The 24,120-nt window shown below is 44.6% G+C and overlaps 1 protein-coding gene across 2 annotated transcripts in view; it reads right to left on the bottom strand.

Annotated features, from left to right (window-relative positions):
• Positions 1 to 24,120, bottom strand: part of OGDHL (oxoglutarate dehydrogenase L) — a 713,311-nt gene that overhangs the window by 633,300 nt on the left and 55,891 nt on the right. For both annotated transcript variants that reach the window (XM_085608435.1, XM_085608426.1), the window contains one exon: positions 11,284 to 11,527. In XM_085608435.1, the coding sequence (XP_085464561.1) occupies positions 11,284 to 11,490 (207 nt within the window). In that variant the 5' untranslated portion in view covers positions 11,491 to 11,527. The remainder of the gene's footprint in view (positions 1 to 11,283; positions 11,528 to 24,120) is intronic.

Raw genomic sequence — 24,120 nt, 5'->3', positions numbered from 1 at the left:
GCCTCTAAGGCGGCGATGCTGCTGTGCAAAGAGACAAATTTGCACCCGCTCGCGTTTATCCTTCGTGCGAGCAACGCTCTTCCGGAGTGAACGGGCCTGTTCACTGTCACGAAGAGCCTGAAAGCTTGAATCAAAGGGCCCAGAAGCTGTACATGATGAAAGCAGCTGCAGAACCCACTGTGAGGCCCAGAACTTGGAGGGAGCACCCCAGGCAAGGGTAGGACTCACGGGAGGCAGGATCCAGCAGCTCCAGCAGAATTGTAGGAAGCCTTTGTGTCCCTGAGACTTCAGAAAACTGGAGGCAAACCAGCAGGCCCTTGGAGTCACTCTGAGTTCAGTCCTTGGCCTCAGCAGGAAAGAGATTTGCAGGCAGCAGGGCAGCTCAGCAAAGCAGAGAAGCATTTAATCAGAACAGTCAGGCAGGGCAGGGTGCCAATCCTTCAGCACATCAGCCTTTACTTCAGCAATCCTTCAGCACAGCAGCCTTTACTCCAGCAGAGTTCTTCCCAGGTCCAGTAGTGTACTGATTTGACAGGGCTAGAGCCCTGGTACTTATACCCAAAAATGCCTTTGATGTAGGTGGTGACTAAGAAAGGAGTTCTATGAAGTGCAAAGGGGTCCCTTTCAATCCAGCCCTAGCTCCAGACTACTAGTGGGGGGTAAATCAGCCCTTTGTGTGAGGGCAGGACAAAACCTATTCAGATGTAAGTGCGAACCACCTCTCCTCCTTCCTGGCAAGGAAGATTACCAGTATTCAGATGAATCCCCTGTCACACCCAGCCCTGTGTGTTGTAGCTGTCTAGAGTGAATGCACAAAGTGTAGCTGTCACCCAGCCCAGACGTGTATTGGAGAAAGGTTGCAGGCACACAGAGCAAAGTTAGAACAGAGAAATGTCCACTTTCTAAAAGTGGTATTTCTAAAATGGTGTTGTCAAATCCAACTTTACCATTAAAGAAGATTTATCACCACCATTTCAAAAATATTAAACATGAAGTAGCTACTCCTTTCCAATCAGGAATTCAGCTTAAAGGGTGTTTTAAGTAATCCCCAATGCTAGCCTACGGAAGGAGAAGTCCTCACAGCAGTAAAAAAAACACATTTAGCTGTTTGTCACTTCCAAGACATTTAAAAATTAAAAGTACATGTCCTGCCTTTTAATTACATAGCATTCTACCCTTAGGATCACTTTAGGGGTTACTTATGCGTAATAAAAGGGGAGTTTAAGGTTTGACAAGTGGTTTTAAAGGCCAAGTTGAAGTGGCATGAGACAGGTTTGAAAGGCTACCTGTGTAGGAGGTACAACCAGTGCTGCAGGCATACTAGTAGCATTTAATTTGCCGGCCCTGGGTATATGGTATTCTCCCTTATAAGGGACTTGCAAGTACATTAAATATGTCAATCGCGTATACATCAATTATACATGTTTAGCGAAAAAGCATATACACTTTAGCACTGGTCAGCAGCGGTAAAGTGCTCAGAGTCTTAAAGCCAACAAAAACAAGGTCAGAAAAAGAGGAGGCGGAAGGCAAAAAGCTTGGGGTAACCCTGCAAAAAGGGCAATTTGCTACATGACCCCCACAAACCTGCAGCCAGGGTAGCCTAATCAATACCTTGATGGACTTCCCTGCTTAGGGTGATAGTATATGAACAATAGCCGGGGTACTTGCCAGTTCTATGCCTCTCTGAAACTGGTTGGATCCCTCTGTCTATGCTTTCTAAGGTCACTAAGTTGCTTCTCCTTACCTGGAGACCCCATCTGTGCAGCACCCAACCATACCTTCTTCACAGATGCATCCCAGTAGGCAGACAGTACCACCATGGCCAACAAAGTGATATGGCTCATTCCAGCCCTTGGGTATGACTTCTGTCCCCAACCCAAAGAAAACTCTGTCCACAGGTACAGCAACCAACAGAAGCCGCTGACAGCTGTCAGTGTCAAGAGCAAAGCCCCGGGGCATCTAGGGGTCTCTTTCCTCTGTAGTTTTTCAGAGAGGGGGGGCTGTAGCCCCAGGTGCCTTGCATCCTTTCTCCACTCTAACTCCCACCAGTTCAGAGGTGGTATCCTGCAACTGGGCCTTCAACCCAGGGTCTGTGCCCTTGGCTGGACAAGAGTCAGGGGTGAGTCCTTCCTACCCCTGCCCCTCCATCTGGGGCTCTGTACCCTCCTTTTGGGAGTGGTAACCCCAGAAAATTGAACTGTAATGGCGCCTGTGGTGGCAGACCCTCGCGGTTCACCTGACAATGGGGGCAACTCATTTCCCAGAATGCAGTCAATGGGCTTAGGGGGACTAACTATGACCCTTCTCTGGGTTACCTCCCCACCCCAACCCACTCAAGAGACACCAGGGCCATCAGGTGGAAAAAGTCCTGCCCATGGGCTGGAGTCGCTGGTATACTGCTACGGGGAGACTAGATCTTCCACAATCATGGTCCTGCTAGCTCCAGTATCCCATAGAGCAGTGGCTGGGACCCCATTAAATCCCACCTGGTGAAAGTGACGACTCCCACCCTCAGGGATCACCAACTCATCCTAGCTGACAGAGATCATAGCATGTTCAATGACCTACCCCTGGGGTCTACAATACCCTAAGGCCTCATGGGCCAACCCTGTAGAATGCCAGACAGTGGGTGGTTTCTGTGGACAGACAGAGTTCACCTGCTTGTGTTTTAACTGGGTACACTAACGCAGTGTGGTTGAAGGTGGTTACCCTGGGCCACCGTCCACCAGTACCTCTCTCCTTCTGAGAAGGGACGTGGGAACCCTATCCTTTATCCTAAACCTGAGACTTATCTGGATCGCCCTTGACCTTCCCCTCACTGTTCTGGGGGGAACCTGAACCACCCTTCTTGGGGTCACTCCCAGGTATCTTTTTGCTAGACACCCTAGTGCTGAACCAGATGTCTGCCTCCTCAGCAAGCTTCCTACAGTCAGTCAGCTTGCTATACACCAGGATATGGTGACGATCTGGAAAACAATTCTCAAGAATGTGCTCCTTCAAAAATAAGTTGTACAACCCTTTAAAATCATCAATCTTGCTGCCCCTCACCCAACCCTTCAGTGCCCTACCTGTGGTCCAGGAAATCCACCCATGTCTGTGTAGAGAGTTGGTGACTAGCCCTGAACCGTTGCCTGTACTTCTTAGGTGTCAAACCAAACTTCCTGACTAAAATGGGCTTCATGGCAGTATAATTGGCCTGGTCCCCCACCTTTAATGTAAGGAGTGTATCCCTCTCCATCGTGGGCATGTACCACCAAAGACTACCCCCTTCCTTCCACCAGTACTACTCTGGGACCCTGTGCACTTGTAGGTATAATGTTGCTGGACCCCACTTGTACGACTCTCATGTCCAGCTCTCTCAGGCTGTGCTCATGGGCAAGTGTCTTCTCTTAGATTGCCACCCTCCTTTCTTCACGAGCCTGCTCCAACTTGGCAAGCTCCGATGTTATTATTCTTTCCTCCCTCCTGTCTGCCAACTCCTCTGTAGACAAGCTCTTTGAGGAGACACTGCTCCCTGCTCTGGTAACCACTACTGCTCCTGGCAAGTCCTATCCTCACCGCTGATCACCAAGTTTAGGGGAGAAATGTTCAGGTATAGTGAACTATGCTATCATAACTTCAACAACGCTATGCTCATAACCTCATACATGACTATCTGGAAGTGCAGTATACGTTACATGTACAAAACCCCAAAATTGAATTTTTCCATGTCGGAAAATTCAGAACAGTCTATAGTATGATAGTTTGGAATATGTTAGTGGAGTCAATGGATGGTTGATAAGCTGTGAATGTAGATGGGTGGCACATGTGTTCAGGTGTTGTTCATATGTTGTTTTTGTTGTGTTGCTATTTTCTTGAGTTGTATGATTTGTGTTACTGGGGGTGTTTTTGTTTAAATGTGTTTTTATTGCTGTGTGTTTAGTAATCTTATTGTATTTTGCTGTTGCTGTGTTGTCATGTGTTGTGCTATTATCTTATTGTTGTTTATCTACCTAAAGCATGTGCAGGAATAATGTTATTTTAACCCCTTCAGCGCGGCGCGGATTTCCGCGCCGCGCTGAAGATTCCGTGCGTGGGCGGGGCCATGACGGAGCGGTTCCGTCATGCGCACAGCGCAACCGACGCACGTGACGGAACCGCTCCGTCACAAGCGTCGAACGGGTTAAAGATGAATGTATATATTGGATTCGATGCAGAATTACAACTTCTATTGCACTATGTTTTTGCATGTATTTTAACTGTTCGTTTTCATGGACCGTTGAAATATGATATGGTGTGCCGTGCAGTCTGGTTTTCAGATTTTATTACTATGTTTTTGGTGTGATGTTGTTTTGTTGTGTTATTGCTGCACTGTTTTACAGTGTTATTGTTTTGTTTTGTCTTATGATCATTTTGTGTGTTGTACTCTGTTGCTGCCTTCCGTTGCTTTGATATATTGTGTGCTTTAGTTTTGTTGTTCTGTATCAGTGGGAGTGTTCTGTTGCTTTGCTGTCCTGTCATGTTACTGTCGCACTGATGTTTTGTAGTTATTGCTTGGATGTGTGTGGCTGTTGGATGTTATTACTGCAATATTTAAAATAAAGTGATGTCCCAGGGTTATATTAACTAGAACATGTCTATAAATGGACCCATCAGGTTGTGCTTTGTCTCTTATAACTGTGCTCTCACCTTCTCTATTTTCTAACCTTCATCTTGTGGGATAATTTAGAATAAAATATTAGAACTAAATATAAAAAACGTACATCCTTGCCATGTCAACAAACCACTCCTCTCACAATGAAATGTGAACCCTCTGGAATGAAGATCCGATTATTACCTATTAAGCTGTAAAACTCCTCCACCACACCCCCACAGTTGCTCCCACCCATCCGTTTCCAATTGTTAACTCCCGGGTGCCATAATACGCTTCATACCCAATTCGCTATTATTACTCATCCATCTTTAACCCCTTCGCTGCGGCGGGAATTCCGCCGCAGCGCTGGGGGGGTGGGGGGGGGGGGGGGCAGCGCGGTGGCGCTGTGCTCATGATGGAGCCCCTCCGTCATGAGCCACGGTTGAGCTGTGCTCATGACGGAGTGGTTCCATCATGACTCCGCCCACGGCGCTAATCGCCCGCACAGGCGGGGAATTAGCGCCTCGTGGGCGGAGCGGCCGCCAACGGCCGCGGCATGACGGAACCACTCCGTCATGAGCACACGGCAACCGTGGCTCATGACGGCGTGGTTCCGTCAGGAGCAGGGGAGGGGTTAAAGTCCCAGTTACCTCTACTCTCTGGAATCATTCATTCACCTTAGTTGAACCCTCACTATTTTGCATGCTTTTTACTAAACCATTATGACCCCTACTCAGCTCCTCCTGAACATGAAGCCCAGGGACTTCCTTCTGAACTTTTAACCCCCCCCACCCCGATATAAATGAAAGGATCTTAACTTGTATTACATACTTGCTCCCCATAACATGACTAACCCCAAGTTGTCCCCATCATCTTTACACGCTTTGCCCTCCGAATTTAACTGCATCTTGTCCTCTCTCGTCCCCTACTAACATGAAGGAGAAGGTGGTGACAAAGTTCATGAAAACAGTAACAGCTGTACCACTTGTGGGCATAAAATAAAATAAGGTCACAACCCTACCCTCACCAGACATGTTCCCAAACAACCAGGCACCCTATCCACCTTCTGGTCCCCCTCTCCAGTCTCCATTCTTTGTTTCTCTGGCTCTGTCTTTCAATGCCTCAGCTATGACCCTCTTATGGTTTTACCATTTCTTGCAGGGTGCAGGAAAAAATAATTGCACACTATTGAGAGCTGATAGGCAAAGGACCTGCCCCCTCCCCCTCCCTGTTGTGTTTTCTTCTTGAGAAAATGAGAGGATGAATAGCGAAGTACTCTTGAAGGCACACAACAAGAAAATAACTAATTTATGAAGGTAACAACCATGTAAAGATTTGAAACAAATACGTAAGCATGTGAAATAAGAAGGCTTTTCAACAGCAAAGAAGGGATATGGCTACATATGGGGGCATGACGGTTAGGTTGAAAAGTAGATACGCCACACAGTTTTGTTATAGATGGAGGTGCTGTGACTATTAAGCTTGATGCCCTAAAAAAGAGCACTCACCTTAACCAATGGAGGACCAATTAGTGCACAGATGGGCAATATGTAAATGTAGATAAATATTACTGTTTGTTTGCCAAATAGAGAGAAAAAATGATTTTCTTTGCTTATCCTATTTCTAGGAAACTGGACTTAAATGTCTGTTTTTGCCCTTATATTTCAGACTCTCAGTTGGCTAAATTATCTCCTTATATCTTGCTCTTTTTCCCACTATCTTTACACTTTTGTCTCCCCCACAGTCATTCCTCTATCTCTTTTGCACTATTACATCTTGTTATACCGCACTTTTTTGTCTCTCTCCCTCGTTCACCTGCTGGATATTTCCTTCTGTCACTTGCAGTCTTCGCTGTCTTGGTGCAAGTTGCATTGGAGGGGGCTTCAATGCACACTTCTATGCCCTGAGTGGACACTAGGCTGCTGCAATCTCCTCTCTGAAAAATTCACACCAACCATCATGTAATCAGCCTGAACCAGCAGTGCACTTTGCCAACTCCTGGCCACCTGATTATAGTTCTGAGGTAAATCAAACACCATCCTGACCCAAGTCACTGGAAATAATGTTCTAACCAAAACACCCCTACTACTGCAGCAGTTAATGTAACTTACCATTTTTCCTGTGCCCCTGAAACATGACCTACAGCATGGTTTGGTGACAGTCCCTGGGGAGTCATAGGTTTTATATAGTTGCCATGTTGCCCTGTATCATCTGAGACGCATTCAACCAGTGATAGCTTTTTATCCAACAGCATTTAGAACCGAGACTTGCACCCTGGGTTTGATATCATCAATAAGGACATACTGTGTAAATCCTATCCAACATTTCCGTACAAAGACAAAGCAACTCATAGAATTACAGCCATCTGTATCAATGGTGAGTAGCTCGCATCTGCCTATGGTTAAAATTACGAAAATAAATTGCTATCAAAAATACCTAAATATGGCAAGAATAAGCTGTCAGGCTTCACCAAGTGTGGCTCCAGGTATGACATCTGTGCAAATACAATAACTTAGCTGCATTTTTGGAAAAGTTTGTTTTGTAACCAAGCTGCCATTCAAATCAGTACGAACTTCAAATCAAAATATCTTCTCCAAAAATGAATCTATGCTTCGCACGAAATTTTGTGAGATTTGCGGTTCTTTCAGTGAAGCTAAATTAGGCCCAAAGACACAATGTCCAGAAGTCCCTTTTCTCCTACCACTGACAAAATGAATGCCAAGGAGAAGCCCTGATGGAATACAAAAATAACAGCAGATGACTTTACTTTGAATGGAAAGGCGATACCTACTAGCCGAGTAACATACAGCATCTCACAGGACTGGAGCGGCTACACAAAGCCAGCTTGCAGCCAATATAGCTCTGAAAATAATCAATGAATTGGGATTTTGGACAAAAAAATACCTTAAAGTATTTTAACAACACAGTATTAAAAATGTGAAACAATGCAAAATCCTCAAAAATGTTTACGTTCTAGCTTTGGTGCTATAGCCTATCTGGAGTAGCCAAAGGAAAAATGTACAGATACAACATGCATGAAGTTCACAAAATCTGCATAAAATGTTTTTGCATGGCATGTTCATTTCTGTCTTCCTATGTATATAAGACCCTCCCACCTTGTATTCTCCAGAAACTTGCAAGGATCATACATTTCTTGGCAATCCTCAGGTAAACTTCCAGAAGGTGGTGAAGGAGAATTTGCTTACCACCATGCAGATGCCAATAATATACAAAGAAACCTGTTAATGTTTTACTTTCATCTTGCTACAGTCAGAATTAAAGGTTGCCAAGGATGATCCAGGAAAATTCTCTTCACAAAGAAAGACTGCCCATTCCACTCAAACTGACTTGTCGATCAGATTTGACACAGTCAACTTTTTACCAGAGAAGCATTATTGCCAATGACTTTTGGCCCTTTCATGCTCCTATCATATGTGTACAGGGAGTTTAATGAGGAAAAGTTATGACTTTTAAAGAAATCTGTTTCAAACATGGAGGCTATAAAACAGGCGATTGGAGATACTTGTGTACCTATTTAAATAATTTAAGATCTGCCACAGAAACAAAATCATAGTTTCTGCAGTAGGAACACTTAGGTACCCATAAGTAGTGGTGCTATAACATAGCTGAACATTGTTTTTTTTTTTGTTTAACATTTTTTATTGAATGTTATCGTTTCAGAAAACACACAGGTTAGAGTGATACAGGGCATGTATATCAATTTACAGACGCATTAATTTTACAGCTTACAATGTACCGCAAAGTTTTCAGAGGCCTTACAGGTTAGACTGGGTAATAGCTGAAAATTGTTATTGTCACAAACAAAATCAGGCTCATATGAACGAATATGGCACAGCACAAATAATATCCCCAATTCACTTGAAAAAATAATACCCTAACGTATCCTATGCCATGAAACTGAATGAGATTCTGAATGAGTGGCCAAAGAAAGTACAAAAGAGAATTCCTGGGACACAGAATTGGTCAATCAGAAGACCTGGGTCCTGCAAAAATATCTGAGAGTTTTTGTGAAGCTATTGTACCACAAGTGCTAGCCACCATAAACTATTTCCCCTGCTGTTGACGGGTCTCAGACATCTGCAAGTGGGCCAATGTCATATCTTTCTGAGATACTCATTGTGGACCGGCTTAGCCAAGTTTGATTTCCGCCAATTTCAAATCTAGTCTACAAGGCTAACTGTTATGACTGTTGCAGAACTTTAAGTGAGTTCTACAATATAATCTTTTCCATTCTATATCAGCAAATGTTAAAGTAATTTTACACATTGAGACCGATACAAAGGGTGTCAACGTGCTACACCTACTAAATATCTGTCAGCTATTTTATCTCCATCACCAACGCAATATTTTTCGACTGCCTCCAAAAGGCTGGAGTGGGGTTTGCGGGCTTACATTAGGTTGCATATTTTCTTAGTAGCGGAAATAAAAATTTCTCTTTCCTGCCAACTAATTCCAGGAATTATCTAATACCCTTGGGATTACCCAGAAATGTAATATTTCACAGCATGTATTGAATTTAGATTTATGTTCCCTTGACCTCTTTAGTTTCTTGATTTACATGCAAGTTTTGAATCCAGAATTCTTTCCTGGCTATTCCACATTCACTTTCTGCAAGCCACCAAGCATATATTTATGATATCCAGTCTGATGAAACAACACAATTGGAAAGTCAGCCTAAAACAGAATGAGGTACTTATCTTCAGTGGTCAATCATATCAGTGACTTTTCTGCACTGCTAATAATCATAAAAAAGAAATCAATAATCATAAAAAAGAAATCTGGGCTCGCAAACAGATTGTGCATTTAGCCTCTCTCCTCGTATGAATTCCATAATTACTTTTGCGTTTGCCACATTAGTCAAATGAATGAGATTCTGCGTTTTCGAACCTGTGTATCAGATTTACTACCTAGCATAGGAGGGATGTTTGCAAGTGAAATTGCTAAAATGGATATGGTCAATTTTGCCATTGGCTGCCTGTTAGATGTGGTTTAGCTGACCATGAGTAAGGACAGCCTGCCCTTAACCAACTCACTTCTACCTTAGTTCATTCTAGTTCTTGAATGGATGGAGTTAATTCACATTATTCAGTTTTATTTTTTTCGTATACTTCACTTTCAGAGGAGCTGAGCCTACAGAGATGGCAGCTAAGGCCACTGGAAATCTCCTCCTAGCTTCCACAAGAGCCCGACTGGTGCTGCACATCCATGCTGCAGTCCGCTTTTAGGCCCGTTTTAAAATAAATCAAGTTACTAAAACAGTTAAACTTTAACTTCCGTTGCCTTGTCATATCAGTTTGACTCACAGTGACCTTGGCTCCTTCCCATCTATCTCTCTTTTAGTTACTTATTTTACATAACTGTATGGCTGCTAACATCATGGGTCCTTTCGAAGCTGTGGCTCGCCCTCTGATTCAACTTTGGCAGAGGCAGTTTTTACAACTAACTGACTAAAAAACGTTTTTTTCTTTGATGCAAAAAAGGTGGGGGGGAGTGAAGCAAGAGCCCTGTTATTTCTCCTGTTGCTGGGCTTCTTACTTTCTTCAAAATGAGGCATCTCATTATTTTGTCATTTTTCACCCATGGCGAACTCTAAAGGATTCCACAAATTAATTCCATTCCATCAACAAGTCCAGCAATTCACACAGCCACTGGCCACAGGTTTTCGTGATTGAATGTAGCCAGCCCAATACAATAATCAACATCCTACTCCAAGAAGCTATCAGGAGTGCCATGATTTCACAAGGTTCAAAGAGGAGGAACCGCCATGAATGTCCAAGAAACAAAACTATGAAATGAATACCCCTCCCCTTCGACGAAGGACTCCACACTTCGATGAAGGACATTCAAGTCAACTTTGCTTTTGTAAGGCATTGACAATCTGCCTTATCTCAAGTGACTGATGGAAGCAGTCTATGACTCAGTAACAACTACAGCGTTTTGGCAGCAAAATTGCCTTGTTGTGGCATATACGGCAGTTTAATAACGAATATCATGCAATATTGAGGATATTGTACCGAGAGAAAAGTATTAGCTGCTCTACTTGCCGGAAACTGAGATATATTTGAATGATTTACATATTTGTAATTGGTGGTTTGCACTTTTGTTTCTCCCCAAGTACTACAAGGTAATGGTTTCTTCCATTTCTGAATTCTTTCTGCTGCTTTAGCCATTACAATTTAAGAAAGATGGATTTCACTTAATCTGTCAGCATTAGTTTTTTTTAATTCACGGAATGCTAAGAGCTGCCCACAACCAACTTAAGGGCAATGTTTTTAAACATACATTTGTGTAGAAGCCTTTCAATAACAATTCATGCAAGTAAACTGAATCTATGTATATAGAGTTAAATCAAGAGCAAAGCAAATTGTTCAAGTGTACTCGATTCACAGCATTTTGATTTGCCACTCTGTCCCCCTACCATGACCAGCAACAAAACACACAAAATATCCAACGTGCATAAGAGCGAAATGCTTCTTGCAGGTTCAATTTAAAAAAAGGTGCAAAGGTTGCACGAAAAATTGACCTGTAGTAAAAAAAAAGTTCCATCAAGATACACAGGATTTATTACTAAAAATTTGAATTTTCGTCTTCAACAATCCACAGATTTTGCAATGCTGACACTTTCACGTAAGAGTCAAGGCCGGGCTTACCTTATGAACGCTGTTGGGGTTCTCAAGCCACGCATAGTACATTTCCTCCACATAATTCGAGCTGGTCCCACTTAGGAAGGTTTCGGGGCCCGCGGATGAAAAGACGCGGTTGCCACCAGGACATATCTGTGGGGCTGCAGAGTACCTAGAGAGCAGCGGGAAGGCGCAGGGTCTCAGCTTGGCAGCCAGCAGCCTCAGATGGGTCATGGTGATCGGCGTGTGGGCATAAGACAAGAGTTCGAGCCTGAAAAGAACGAGGGGTAAAACTGTGAGAGATGCACCAGACAGGCATACCAAAAAACTGAAGACTTCTTAACTAACTACATCAATGTTTGCATACAGTAAGCAAAGGCTCTCGGTAAAACTGAGAAAATCCAGTTTTCCTATTAGGTGCCCTTGGACGGGAACAGGTTTATCCTGTCAGGTTAACCCACAAAAAACTGACTAAATGCTAGTTAGATACAGATAAGACACGTTCCACTTTAATGTAAAATTTACGTCATATCACTTATTATTCAGCAAAACCCAATGTAATGCAGGATCTCATCACGCCAAGCAGAAAAAGCGCTCATGAGAAATCTTTAAAGCAAGTTTGACAGACACACCTATGTGGAAAGATTCCCCTTCAGACATGCGAGGACACCAGCAGTACAGAGACTTGAAACAGAGAAATATGTTGGCTATGTAAGAGGAACCTAAAATGGTTTCATAATGTTTATTGGCACCAGGTCAATCATCTACCTTCATAAAACTCTGCCTAGAAACCAGAGCGGCCCCTTCAGCTATCAACATCTACATAACCAGGTGCACTCATTACAAATGACAACAAGCATTGGCAGTGCCAACAGGTCTGCCTTATAAATAAAAGTGCCTGTTGTGTCACTGATGAATTAAGTCATCATACGTGTACTCTGTCACTCATCTTTCCAGTCATGCCTCCATTCATCTGTTCACCGACTCATTTTTGCATTCACTCTGACACAACCACAACCACAATAAAACACAAAATGGGCAACATATCCAAGATACATTAAAAGAATACAGGTAGAAAAAAGAAAACATGCTGCTCTCTAAACACAGCCGGAATATGATTAAAATAACGAAACGAAACATAGCAGTTGGTGTCTGTATTGCAATGGTGTATATATTTTTTCGTAGTTGTTAAGTTCTAGCATGGCCACCACATTTAGAACCATCACGTTGTCCATCATGAAACAGTAAAGCAATGATACACCAGGGACAACTGCATTCCATAATGGTCACCTGGTTTAGATGAAAGTAGCCGTGCGGGATGCGGCGCACTGCAGTTGAAATGAGAGACAAGCAAGTGGGCACCTGGGGTCATGTAGTATACTCTTAAGGATATTAATATAAAAAGTTGGGAAAGCAAAGAAGAGAAAGGGGGCCTATAAATAGAGAAAATCGAAACTAAAGGGCTGGCCATATAATGGATGTGCACATGTGATAAGAAAATGCAGTCATTCATAAGGCAAGAGGGCCAATGACTGATGTGGATTAAACCATCACCCCATGCAGTACACGGTCACGGATGGGAGAGTGTAAATGACACTCATAACCACCAATGGCAGAGAAGGACTGACCCAAAGGCCCTCTTTGAGGAAATGTGGTTTATTATATGGTGTGGTTGTGCGACCTCGCTGTGCAATAAACTCACTAACCTGTCTTTGATCCACTCAGGCTCGTTTGTAAAACAGCGCAACCATAGGGTAGCTGTGGCGTCAAGCAGTCACGCTTTAACAAAGGAACAAGTGCAAAGCATATTGAAGTTCCAAAACAATTGAATAACAAAGAAACACGACACAAAGGAACACCAATTTATAAAAACAGATTTTACTTTTATGAATTTTTAGACACCAAAATGAACAAAATCCACCAAAAGTTTCTGGAGATATAAATTATTGAGCAAACCATAAATCACAGTTTCCCACTCAAAATACAAACAAACATTGCCAACTACAGCTAATAGCGTTTACTTGGAAATCTTTTTATACAGTTGCGTTCAGGTACCCCGACCCACATGGGCAACCAACTCAGGCAGGGAGCAAGTCCCAGGGGGCAGTAAGACTTAGCAGGACAGTTACCTTGCAGTAAAAGCAGTCTCCAGTCGAGTTCCAGGCTCTATGGGAAAACAGCCATATATATCAATGGAGTTGTCCTGATGCAAGGGATACAGGATGCTCTAGATGCTGAGGATGCTGATGCAGTTGACTGGGGTCTTCCTGGAGCCAGCCCTCCATCCAAGAATGTCGTGGGGCATCTTTGGCCACAGAGGTGAATGTCCCTCAAAGTCGAGGTGAAGTCCAGTGAAAAAACAGTTGGCACTGGTCTTCGGCTACAGTAAAACTAGCAGATCCCTTTAACTGCATCTAGTGTCCGTCTTAGGCCACCAAACTGCACTTTGAGGACTCTCTCTGGTCCAGCAGACTCAGGTGAAACTTATGAGTATCGGGGCTCAGTCTCTCAGGCTGTGCTTTAGCGGTCAGCGGCAACTAAGCGCTTGTGGCCTCCAATTTGCCAAGGCGGCTTCTTCAGCATTTGTGGCCCTGGAGGTGTAACAGTAAGTCAGACAACTGACTCTTGGAGTTCACCTTTTCTGTCTGTGGCTCGGAGGACGACTTTTCCTCGAGCAGCGCACCACAGGTACAGTCCACATTTTGCTAGCCCAGGAGCAGCAGATGCAGTCCAGTCTTTGATGCAGTCTCTCTTTGCCAGGTCCAGGAAATAGCAGGGCAGTCCTTCTTCAGGCCTCTCTCTAGCACAGACATGTTCAGAGGTCTAGGTGTCAGTGGAGCCAGTTCTATCACTTAACTTGCTCACAGGGGATGCACTGATTCCTAGCCAATGGCTACCAGGTCCCCTCTTACTTGATGATGACTTCCTGCAATGTGTGGCATCTAGCTATAGCAGAGTGCAATATGTTGCTAACTGCCAAGATGCTAGAACCCTTCTCTCGGTGTGTGGGGCTTGGCAGCCCACTTAGAAGTGTGGCTACCTGAGGGCTACATGTCCATGGAAAAACCAGTTTGGCAACTGTTTTACCCTCTATGTCCCCGATGCCAACCTGTCAATTTGAACAAAAGAGCATCCCCTCTCATGTGTGTCCACCACATGCCCTTCTATGGTGGAATTCCAATTGAAGCTCACTTTTTGGGCCCACACCTAGTGTGGCTTCCTGCCAGGGAGAGGCAACACCTCTTTCAACGGCAAACCTCTATTGTGTCCTTTCCTGGGAGCCGTTCCCACCTCCACCCTGGAGGCAAGGAGGCTGTCTTGTGGTCAGCTACTGCAAAAAGGCACTGGAAATCTTGGGAAACAGAGTGGTAACTTTCTAAAGTTGCCTTACATTCAAAACTTACATTAAATTCGACTTGGGCATCAAATCAGGTTAATGTAATGATTCTTTTGATACCTTGAAGTGCCAACTTTAGTTGTCCCAGGTTATCACATCTGAGTTGTTAGCGTGTAACCCTGTACTCGCTAATGTGGCTACTAGCCTGTCTACAGTAAATAAGAGAAGTTAGGGAGGCGTGACCTAGCAAGACGGCCAATCAGACATGCCAAAACTGTGCTCCGCTCACCAAAGCAATAATACTTTAATAATCCTGCCTGATTGAAACCTGAAAAGCCCATCAACTAATGACCAGCAGTCCTGCTGTATAAAGATCGCTCAGCCGAAACCTGCAGCGCTGTTGCGGAGGATGCCGGGCAGTGCTGTGGCCTACCTGAAGGCAGGGCCGGGCCTGAAAGCCGACATTGGGGCTGGGAGAGTTGTACTGCAGACAGAGTTGCAACGGAACTGTGGAGGCAGACGGCCACAAGTTAGCTGCATCTCAGGGCTGCGCGGAAGCTCTGGCAGCAACAGCAGTGGCCAGGGGTGACAGACAGAGTTGTCTCGCCTCACCGCGCTGTGTGTTGGAGTGACGGGTGCTGGTTAAGACCAGTGCCGAGCCACGCGGCTGCAAGATCAGCCTGGCATGCCCTCCCCCTTCCTGGGAGATGAAAAAGACTAAGGTGACATGATCGGAGGCCCAAGGAGAGAATGCCCCCCCGAGCATGAAACCTGCATGGTTGAGGAGAGGTGGGATTCGAGCATGCAACAGAGGGGAAACAAAATGGCTAAGAGATGGAGGGGGCAAGCAACAGATAAGCAGCACGGCGAGAGTTGAAATGTGCAGGCTGGACACCGCAGTGAGAGGAGCAGTGGGGTACTTCTCCTGTCCCTCTGCCAAGCCTAGTGGAGGTGGTCTGGAGACACTTTTAAATGGAAAGATAGATAGAAAGGACACTTCGACAGCTGAGTAGCAGCCTTCCTTGAGCGGAGGGTGTATGAGGAGATAACTGTAGGGTGTGCTGAACGGAACTCGCCCTCGAAATGTTAGAATGGAATAGATGAGGGGGCTGCTATCTGTGTATAGTGGTTGGCACATTCAGGGACGCAGCAACATGTGAAGGGATGGACCAACACCCCCATCTTTTAGCACATAGACTGTTAGACTGTATGTCTCCCGAGGTGGGGTAGCACACACAACATGGGTAAAGATAAGAACCCCAGGGCAACACCATTATGCAATATGCGACCCAGGAGAGCTCTATCTCATGAAGTACCAGAGAAACAGGGCCTCAGCAGATTAAGCCGGAAGAGGCGCCTTCCAGGGCGGACATACTGGAAGCCATATATGGATCGCGCACCACCTTGAAAGGAAAAAATAAATGCAATCACTACAGAGGTTGGCTTCCTACTCACTGACACTTCGTAAGGTTGCAGACAGTGTAAGGAATGTGGAACAAGCACTCACTGAAGTGTGTATAGAGATTTCGACGCTCAAGGACCAAGAAACATGGCTGATGGTAGCAACCAAAGTATTCGAAAGTAGAGCCGAAGATGCTGAGGGTTGATCCCTTAGGAATTATTTGGGGCTGCTGGGCTTCCCAGAGAGAGCAGAGGGTAACTCGGCTGAACATTTCTTACAGGAATGGATCACATGCACTTTGGAACCGAAAACGTTATCAAAGATGTTTGCTCTTGAAGGGACCCACAGAGGACTGCAGCTAGGCCACTGCCAGCCCCCCCTATGGTTATGATATCCAGAATTTTTAACTCTGAAGACAAAGATTGTATTCTGCGTGCCGCCCGTTAGTCGGGAAACTGTGCTATAAAAATCAATAAATTGCTATCATCCCGGATTATAAGAGCAAAATGCAGGCACAGAGAAATTCCTATATGAATGTTAAACCAAAACTCAAAACTGTGAAGCTACCATACCTGTTGATGTATATCCCACACGCCTTCAGGAGATAGTCAATGAGAAAACCAGCTTTTTCGAAAGATCAGAGGATGTGTGGTCCTGGTTGGAGGAAACAAAAGAAGGGTGCCCCGACCCAGACAAAGGGAGACTCATGTGATCCCGGAACTCAAGGCACCGGTATGTTGCAGTGATCAGAAGACCTCCAGAGTCGACTCACACCCAAAGTGGTGGTGCATGAAGATGGTATACTGCCAGTGAACCTATAGAGCGCAATGAGAGTGAACAGTCAATGGAAGAGCACTGCCTGTCAAGAAATCAACACTTGCCGGAGGCTGAGCACCAGAAGGAGTAACATGGATGCCTGATAAGGGGGAAATGTGTATGACAATCTGAATACTATGTGTAGCTGGCATGCTAGAGTGAGAACAAAGAGCATGGCTGCCACAGAGAACTGAGAAATAATGAGTTTAAATGTGGCGGAACCAGATTATATATTCAGCAGCAGGACTTAATAGGCTTAAGAATTAGGGCTTGATAGGACAGCTGGAGGGAGTCCCGAGCAGTACTTTACCCTGTGCTTGAGTCTGCCTCCCTTCCACGCATTGAAGGAGTTAGTCAGTGTTTGAGTATTCGTTAGACTCAAAATCTTGGCATTTCGGGACCAGGAAGAATAGGTTGGGACGCTGATTCTAGCCATACATGATAGGTTAGCACAAAGTTCTGTTGTTAAAGTTATGTGTCTACCTGAGGAGGGTAGGGGAAGGGGAAAAGTTCAGCATGCATTTTTTGAATAGTTACTGAATACTACAGTGGAAGAAGTGGAGGGTATTTTAGGTTGTTCATTGCAGCCAGATGTAATTTAGAAGATAAGAGGAGCGTGGACACCAGACAGGGGTAGAGGACTGTGGGACTTGCCCTGAGAGTTACCACCCACATACAAGGTATGCAACAATATAAGAACATGACGTGGAATGTTAGGGGGCTGGGTGGGTATGTGAAGACGATACTTTACTTGCAGGAAACACATATGGTGGATGAGGAGGAATCCAAACTAAAAAAAGAAATGGAGAGGGCAGCTATATTCATCGACATATTCTTCATATGTCCAGGGGGTGTCCATCTGGGTGGCACTGGGTGTCCCCTTTAAACTGCAATACACCGAATCAGACCCTTGAGGCAGATATATCCAATTACAAGAGATGCTAGATGGTACGGAAGTTTGCATCCTGAATGCCTATGTCCCAATAATGATGAAAAAGAATTTTATTTTAGGATGCTGGCCTTACTGCCTGTATGGCTGATACAATACTGTGGGTTGGGGACTTCAACAGCATACTGGATGGAGACATTGATAGGTTACCCCAAAGGTGATCCACAAAGCTGGGTATGACTGAGGCACTGCGACAGGCAATGGAAATGTGGGCTGTGTAGACCTCTGGAGAGCAACGTACCCAGACTCAAAGGAATACTCCTGCCACTCCCTTATGCACAGCACATACAGAAGGCTGGATCGCACCATGGGGACGGCAGCGTTGGCATGCTGAGGTACAGTCAGCCAAATATCTAGGGGTATTTTTGCTTGTTTTTATTTTATTTCTTGACAAATCGTAAGAAGCATACAATCTGCCTGGATACATAATGGACGCAACACTACAAAGTCATTCATACCTGCATGTTATAGTGCACTACAAAACACTGTTCAAAACATCGATCATTTCAAACTATAAATACTCTTGGTGCTTGAACAGGTATATCATGATGACATCTCACAACACAGAGTGGGAGAATCTATCAAATCATAGATTCTCATATTGCGTGGGTCCCCGTTTATAAGATAAGACCCTGTCACTCCCATCATCATAACATAACAACCATGTCACACAAATATGCGCTCATTTACCCCCTTTCTCCATCAATATCTAGTAGTCATCAGCATCTACTCCCGTCCTGCCTCCGAGTCCCCTGTGTCTTTACCCGCTAAGTATATGTGGTATGGGGTCTAGTAGTCTTTAGGGTAGCTCCGGGGTGGCAGACGTTCGCTATATACATCTGACTGCGTGTTGCAGTATACCATATCTGACTGCCACTCCTCCAGTGTTGGAACAGGGTCCCTCGCCCATCGCATTGCCACTCGGCGCTTGGCAAGCAGTAGGCCAATAGCCATCTGAGGGTATATTTATCAGACCATTTTCTCATGATACTCAAAAGGTTAGGGCTGCACGATGGTCCCCCTAGTTGAAGACCATCATTTAAGGCCCTCTTGGACACAGCCTGTATGGAAATGCTGGGCAGCGCACGGTCGGCCTATTTGGGAGATAATTAGGGATCAACAGCCAGTACAGGCACGGAGTGGGAGTCACTGAAAGGTGTCCTGCGGGGAGAATGTATCAGTAAAATCTATGGTCTTAGAAGTCAGCTGCAGGGGGATCTGAGAGAACTGGAAGGCAGCCTAGTAGATATACAAAGATGGGAAAGAGATTCTCTTGATGCACGGATGGAAATGGTGACGATCAGATGGACGATAGGAGAAACTTGGGATAGAATGGACAGGCTCGCACGGAGGGAGTATAGACAGAGATTGCATAGAGAGGGCGACAAACCTTGCAAGCTCTTAGCTTAGGTACTCAAACGAGAAACTGAGAGACCCCCCTGTTATGGCACTGAGTAGAGAAGACGGGACAACTGCAAGGTCGCAAGCAGCGATTAATAATGCACTCCGGGATCATCTGATGGGACTGTATGGAAAGGAGCAACAGACTGACCTTGAGTCTATCACTGCGTACCTGGCGTGGGTAGTACCACCAATACTCCAAGAAAAGATTGAAGCGAATATCACCCCAGAAGAGCTGAAGGAATCAATGGAGAAGATGGCTGGAAGCAAGACATCGAGGGAGAGATGTCTTTCCAGTGGAGTTTTATCAGGCCTTCTCAGCACAGCTGGCAGAACCGTTGCTAGAGGTATATCGGGAATCTAAAAGGAGGAACATGTTACCATGCACCCTAAGGGAAGGAGTGATCTGTATGGTGCCCAAACGCCAATACAAAAGTGCTATGCAGGATCCATGCAGCTGCATGCGGTGGTAGGGGCACTGCTGCATGAGGACTGGTTTGGCTACATACTAGGTCATAGCACAGCCATGAATTTGAAGCGAATGATATGTCCTGCATTTGATAGAAAACAGTTGAGAGGAACCTGTGCTGCAGCTGGGTTCAACTTTAATATAGCACCCCTAAGGACAGACTTGGAAGCGGCAGGGTAGTTTCCAAGGACTGGGCAGTGAAACGCAGTTTGTAACAGGGCTGTCCCCGATCCCCGCTATTGTTTGCCCTGGCACTTGGCGAAACTCTACTCATTTAGGAGGTAGGCTACCTCCTTTTCATCAAAATTGTAGCCTAGTTATTTCTCTGATCGATTTTACTGCTTTTGGGGAAGCTGAGGATTGTATCTATTATGAGGTGAAACCTAGATTTTTTTAAAACACTACACGGTTCTAAGAGCAGGGCTATACATTGAAACACATGCTCTTTACTGAACTTACTGACATCATCACAATGAAGAGGTCTACTTTCCAATGAAGAGATGCATTACTGAAGTGAAAACTAACTAAAATTATTAAAATTTTAATAAAACACTAAAAATAGTTCAACTCAAAATGGACAAGCAGTACACAAAAGGCACTCAGTTAACTCCATGATGTTTATTCCCAATTATGCCAACTAGATTCGAAATCACATAGTCCTTTCATCTCATTCAGGTCTGATAAAATGTAATGGCCCTATTACTTATCTGTAACCCAAATTCCTCATGAGGTCAATACCACCTCTAGAGAATTTAAACCAGACCAAACCACAAAATGTTGAAAAGGCGACCCAAATCTACCCTAGCCTGGGTGTCATAGAATGTGCTGACATTTACCACATTCTCCTGTTACTACTATGCATTGTCAAAGGCCTAGATAGAGAGAGAGGGCAGGTCATGGTGAAAACAGTGAGGATGAGTAGGATGAAGAGTATTGAACATTACCGGTGAAGTTATCAGTGTTTGTCATCTGAGTGTTTATATATACCCAAGCATTGAGGACTTCAATAAGACACATAATCCATAATTACTAAATGCAAACTCATGAAATTGTAATGCATAAATGGTGACTGCAATGTAATAGTAAAAATAAACAAATAATAGATCATAAACAAAGAAATGCTGTATTATGATTTTACAGACTTGAGAACTCCTCAATCATAACGTTCAGCATCCTTCAGTATTCCTTGCAATAACAATACCTAATGAAAGCGTATTTATATTCCCAAGTAACAGTTCCACATATTTCTTTACAAAGGCACTTTGAAATTCTGCCCAAAAGGCAGGTATCCCTCGGGTAGAATGTAGTTGAATACATTCAGGAAGTGGAACATCTTGTTCTAAATAAACCAAGGAAATGATGGATTTCATCCATCTACCTATGGTCACAGCTCATACACTATTAACCTCTTCAGCGCTGCGCGGATTCCCGCGCAGTGCTGAAAGATCTGAGCGCGGGCGGGGCCATGACGGAACGGTTCCGTCATAAGCACAGCCCAACCGGCGTGCATGACGGAACCGTTCCGTCATCGGCATCGAAGAGGTTAACATGACCAAAAAAGTAACAAACAAGTGGTCTAATTTTCTGAAGAATCTGGACCTATCAGAGTAAACCAATAAAACTCTATTAACCCAGTAAATGCAGGAATTTTTCCTGAGAGGAAGGGTGTTTTGGCGATGGTGCTGCATTGCTTATTCCATTGACTGTGCAATGAGTGGGGTTCTATGTGGTTCCCGGGGTGACATCTGATTATCAGTGTGGGTGTTAACAAAATTCGGTAATTATTTTTTTCCCCCACAACTTTGTTAATTGGCATTTCTGTTACTCAATCACAGATATACGGTATTTCTATAATGCAATTGGTACATTAGGTTTTGACATTGCATATGCTTTAATCATATCCTGGCGCCATGCATGTACTCTATACTCTGCTCCCTTAGCCCTTTGAATGCATCATCAGATTGATACCCATAGTGCAAAAGAGGCCTCGCTGAGCTAGTCTCATCTTACTATCTCTTGGGTATTGCCTACCCGGCAGTTGCCCCCTCTAGGTTTACCTATATGACGTAGGATTAATGAACAGAAATTAACAACAAACTAAACTAAGAGAAAATAATAATACACTATAGTTTGTGTAAAACTTGTCTCCGCAGGTCGGTGTCTCCCCTCAGTGATGTATAGGGGGTCAAGAAGTGTACTCAGTGCTTCGTCGAGCTGGGGAAAGCTTCTCTAGTTAATGATATCAACCATGTGGGGATTTGGGCCCTCAGTGCATTGGGGGAGAGGGAGAGAACCTTTGTATATTTTGCTTTAGTCAATCTGTTTTGCCCAGTCTCAAAGAGAATTTAGGCATTTTATCCAGGCATCCCCAGTCATGCATTTCCGTCATCCTCACTATTCGTCAGAATGGGGAGTTCCCAGGCCCACATTAATTCCTTCACTGGTCTGCTATGGGACGCCTCCTTAAGCCTCTCGCCTCTTCTCTAGACAGTGCCCGCCCCCCTGCCTCCGCCCAACCCGCAACATAAAATTGGGTGATTATCGGTTGGCCAAATATTAAGATCTTTGGCTTGGAATGTGCACCTTACTTACATGTTGCATCAGAGTTAATGTGTGAGTGAGATCTGGAGCGTCCTACCAGACATCGGTCTCAGGGTTTGGGTTTGCTGTGGGTACAGTAACTGCTCTAAACTGGATTTTAGTGTCAGATGTGAAAGAACACTATGATTACCAAACCACACTGGCTACAGACACCCCCAACCCTCAGACCCCAAGTTTAACGTGGCCAAGGACTTTTGTTATTTTGAAAAAGCCTAAGGCAGTAAGGTGGATCTCGCAAACTTTTACCTCATAGTTTGAGATGTGTTCAGGAGTCAATCCAACCTACTAACAAGTGGCACGCACAAATGTGGGACCTCAAGGCACCCACTCCAGAACAAACCCGGGCCTGCAGTAGTTCAGAAGAGAACTGGAACCGCTGCCTGTGACCTGAGAGGAGCCCTAAAGGACTAGACCTACTCCCTTTTGTACCCAGGACAGAGATGTGGACTCCAAGGATCATAAGGCTGGCCTCCTGTACAAGCTACATGTGTCATAAACTTCCCCTTTCTTCCTCTGTACTCTTTATACAATCCATATGTTCTGTCATGATCTGACCCGGTCACACTATGCTATCAACATGTGCTTGCTGGTCTATTTGCACTGTGACTCTCAACATGTACATCCTATGCTATGCTGTTCATTGCGCTCGGTCACAGTCTGGTCCCGTTGCACTGTGCTGTCAAACATGTGCTTACCGTCCCGTTTGCAATGTGCCTATAAACATGTGCTTGTCAACATTATGATCTTACCTACTGATTTGTAGTGCTGTGCCTAAGAACGTGCTACTGTGTACACTCTTGCTGTCTGGAGGCTAGGTGGCTCACCATCACATCTAGAGCACTCAAATGCTGCCGTGTTTGAGTACCTTCCATTGCACACAAGTTGGGATAACATGCATTATCAGTATTGCATCTCCTTTTCTAGAGAAGCATAAGAACTTGCAGCCGCAACTTCTCACAAGATTCACAAGGTCCTGGGCGCAATTTTGGATCGGTGCGTCTATAAAAGGCAGCCACTCCTGGAAGAGAACGCTTTTATAGACATGGTTGGGAAGATCGTGGCTACTGTTCCTGAGAGCAGTCACTTTGGGGGTTCCTGCCACTCTGCCAGGAAGTGGAGTCAGGGGAGGAACAGTGGCAATGCTTGGGCGACTGCTTTTCTGGGAATCCAGTCACTGCCCCTTGAATCTCTGTAATCAACCTACTCGAGTTGTTAGAAAAATACTGTTTCATTCAAGTCTGGGCCTTCCTGAGGGCGATTGTTGTTTGGGAAGAAATAACGTGTGGATAAACTGTGATAATGAAGTAAGGAATAATTCAGAATGAATTGCAAACTCTAAGGAGTTTTGTTGCCCACGGTGTTGTAGAATTATCCTCCATTGAGGAAAACGCAAGGAACTCTTAGGATTATTGTTGTGCACAAGGCTTATTGGTCAAACCAATAGAAGCTAACCACTTTTCCTTTTCAGGTAAGGATAACATATTGTTTTACTAGTACATGTTAAAAGGCTGCATGCTGATACTGCTTCCTACAACAGACAAATTTAACTGGAACACCATCTCATTCCAGGTCTCCCTCCCCACAGTACCCTGCCTAATTAACTTTCCCTCATTTGGCCACCCTGAACCTCTGGAATAGTTAACTCAGAGTCGGTGCAGCCAGAAGGTGGGAATTTGAGGGTACTGCTTCTGCGCAACCAGAGTCTTGCCAGAATACCAGGCCCAATGGTATTAGTTCCTCCTGAACAGTGCCTGAGAATGTCAACTAAGATGATCCATGTAAAAGATCCTAGTGAACATGCAGATGGATTTAACTGCAACCCAGTTAGAGAAGGCAGTCTTGGGTAGCCAGGTTGCTCAGATCCAGAGCCAGCTTAGTACCCCTAAAGC

The sequence above is a fragment of the Triturus cristatus genome, chromosome 1_2 (genome assembly GCF_964204655.1).
Source record: "Triturus cristatus chromosome 1_2, aTriCri1.1, whole genome shotgun sequence".
NCBI lineage: Eukaryota > Metazoa > Chordata > Amphibia > Caudata > Salamandridae > Triturus > Triturus cristatus.
Note: the sequence above shows the minus strand (reverse complement) of the source record. Positions and strands in the feature narration are given on the sequence as shown.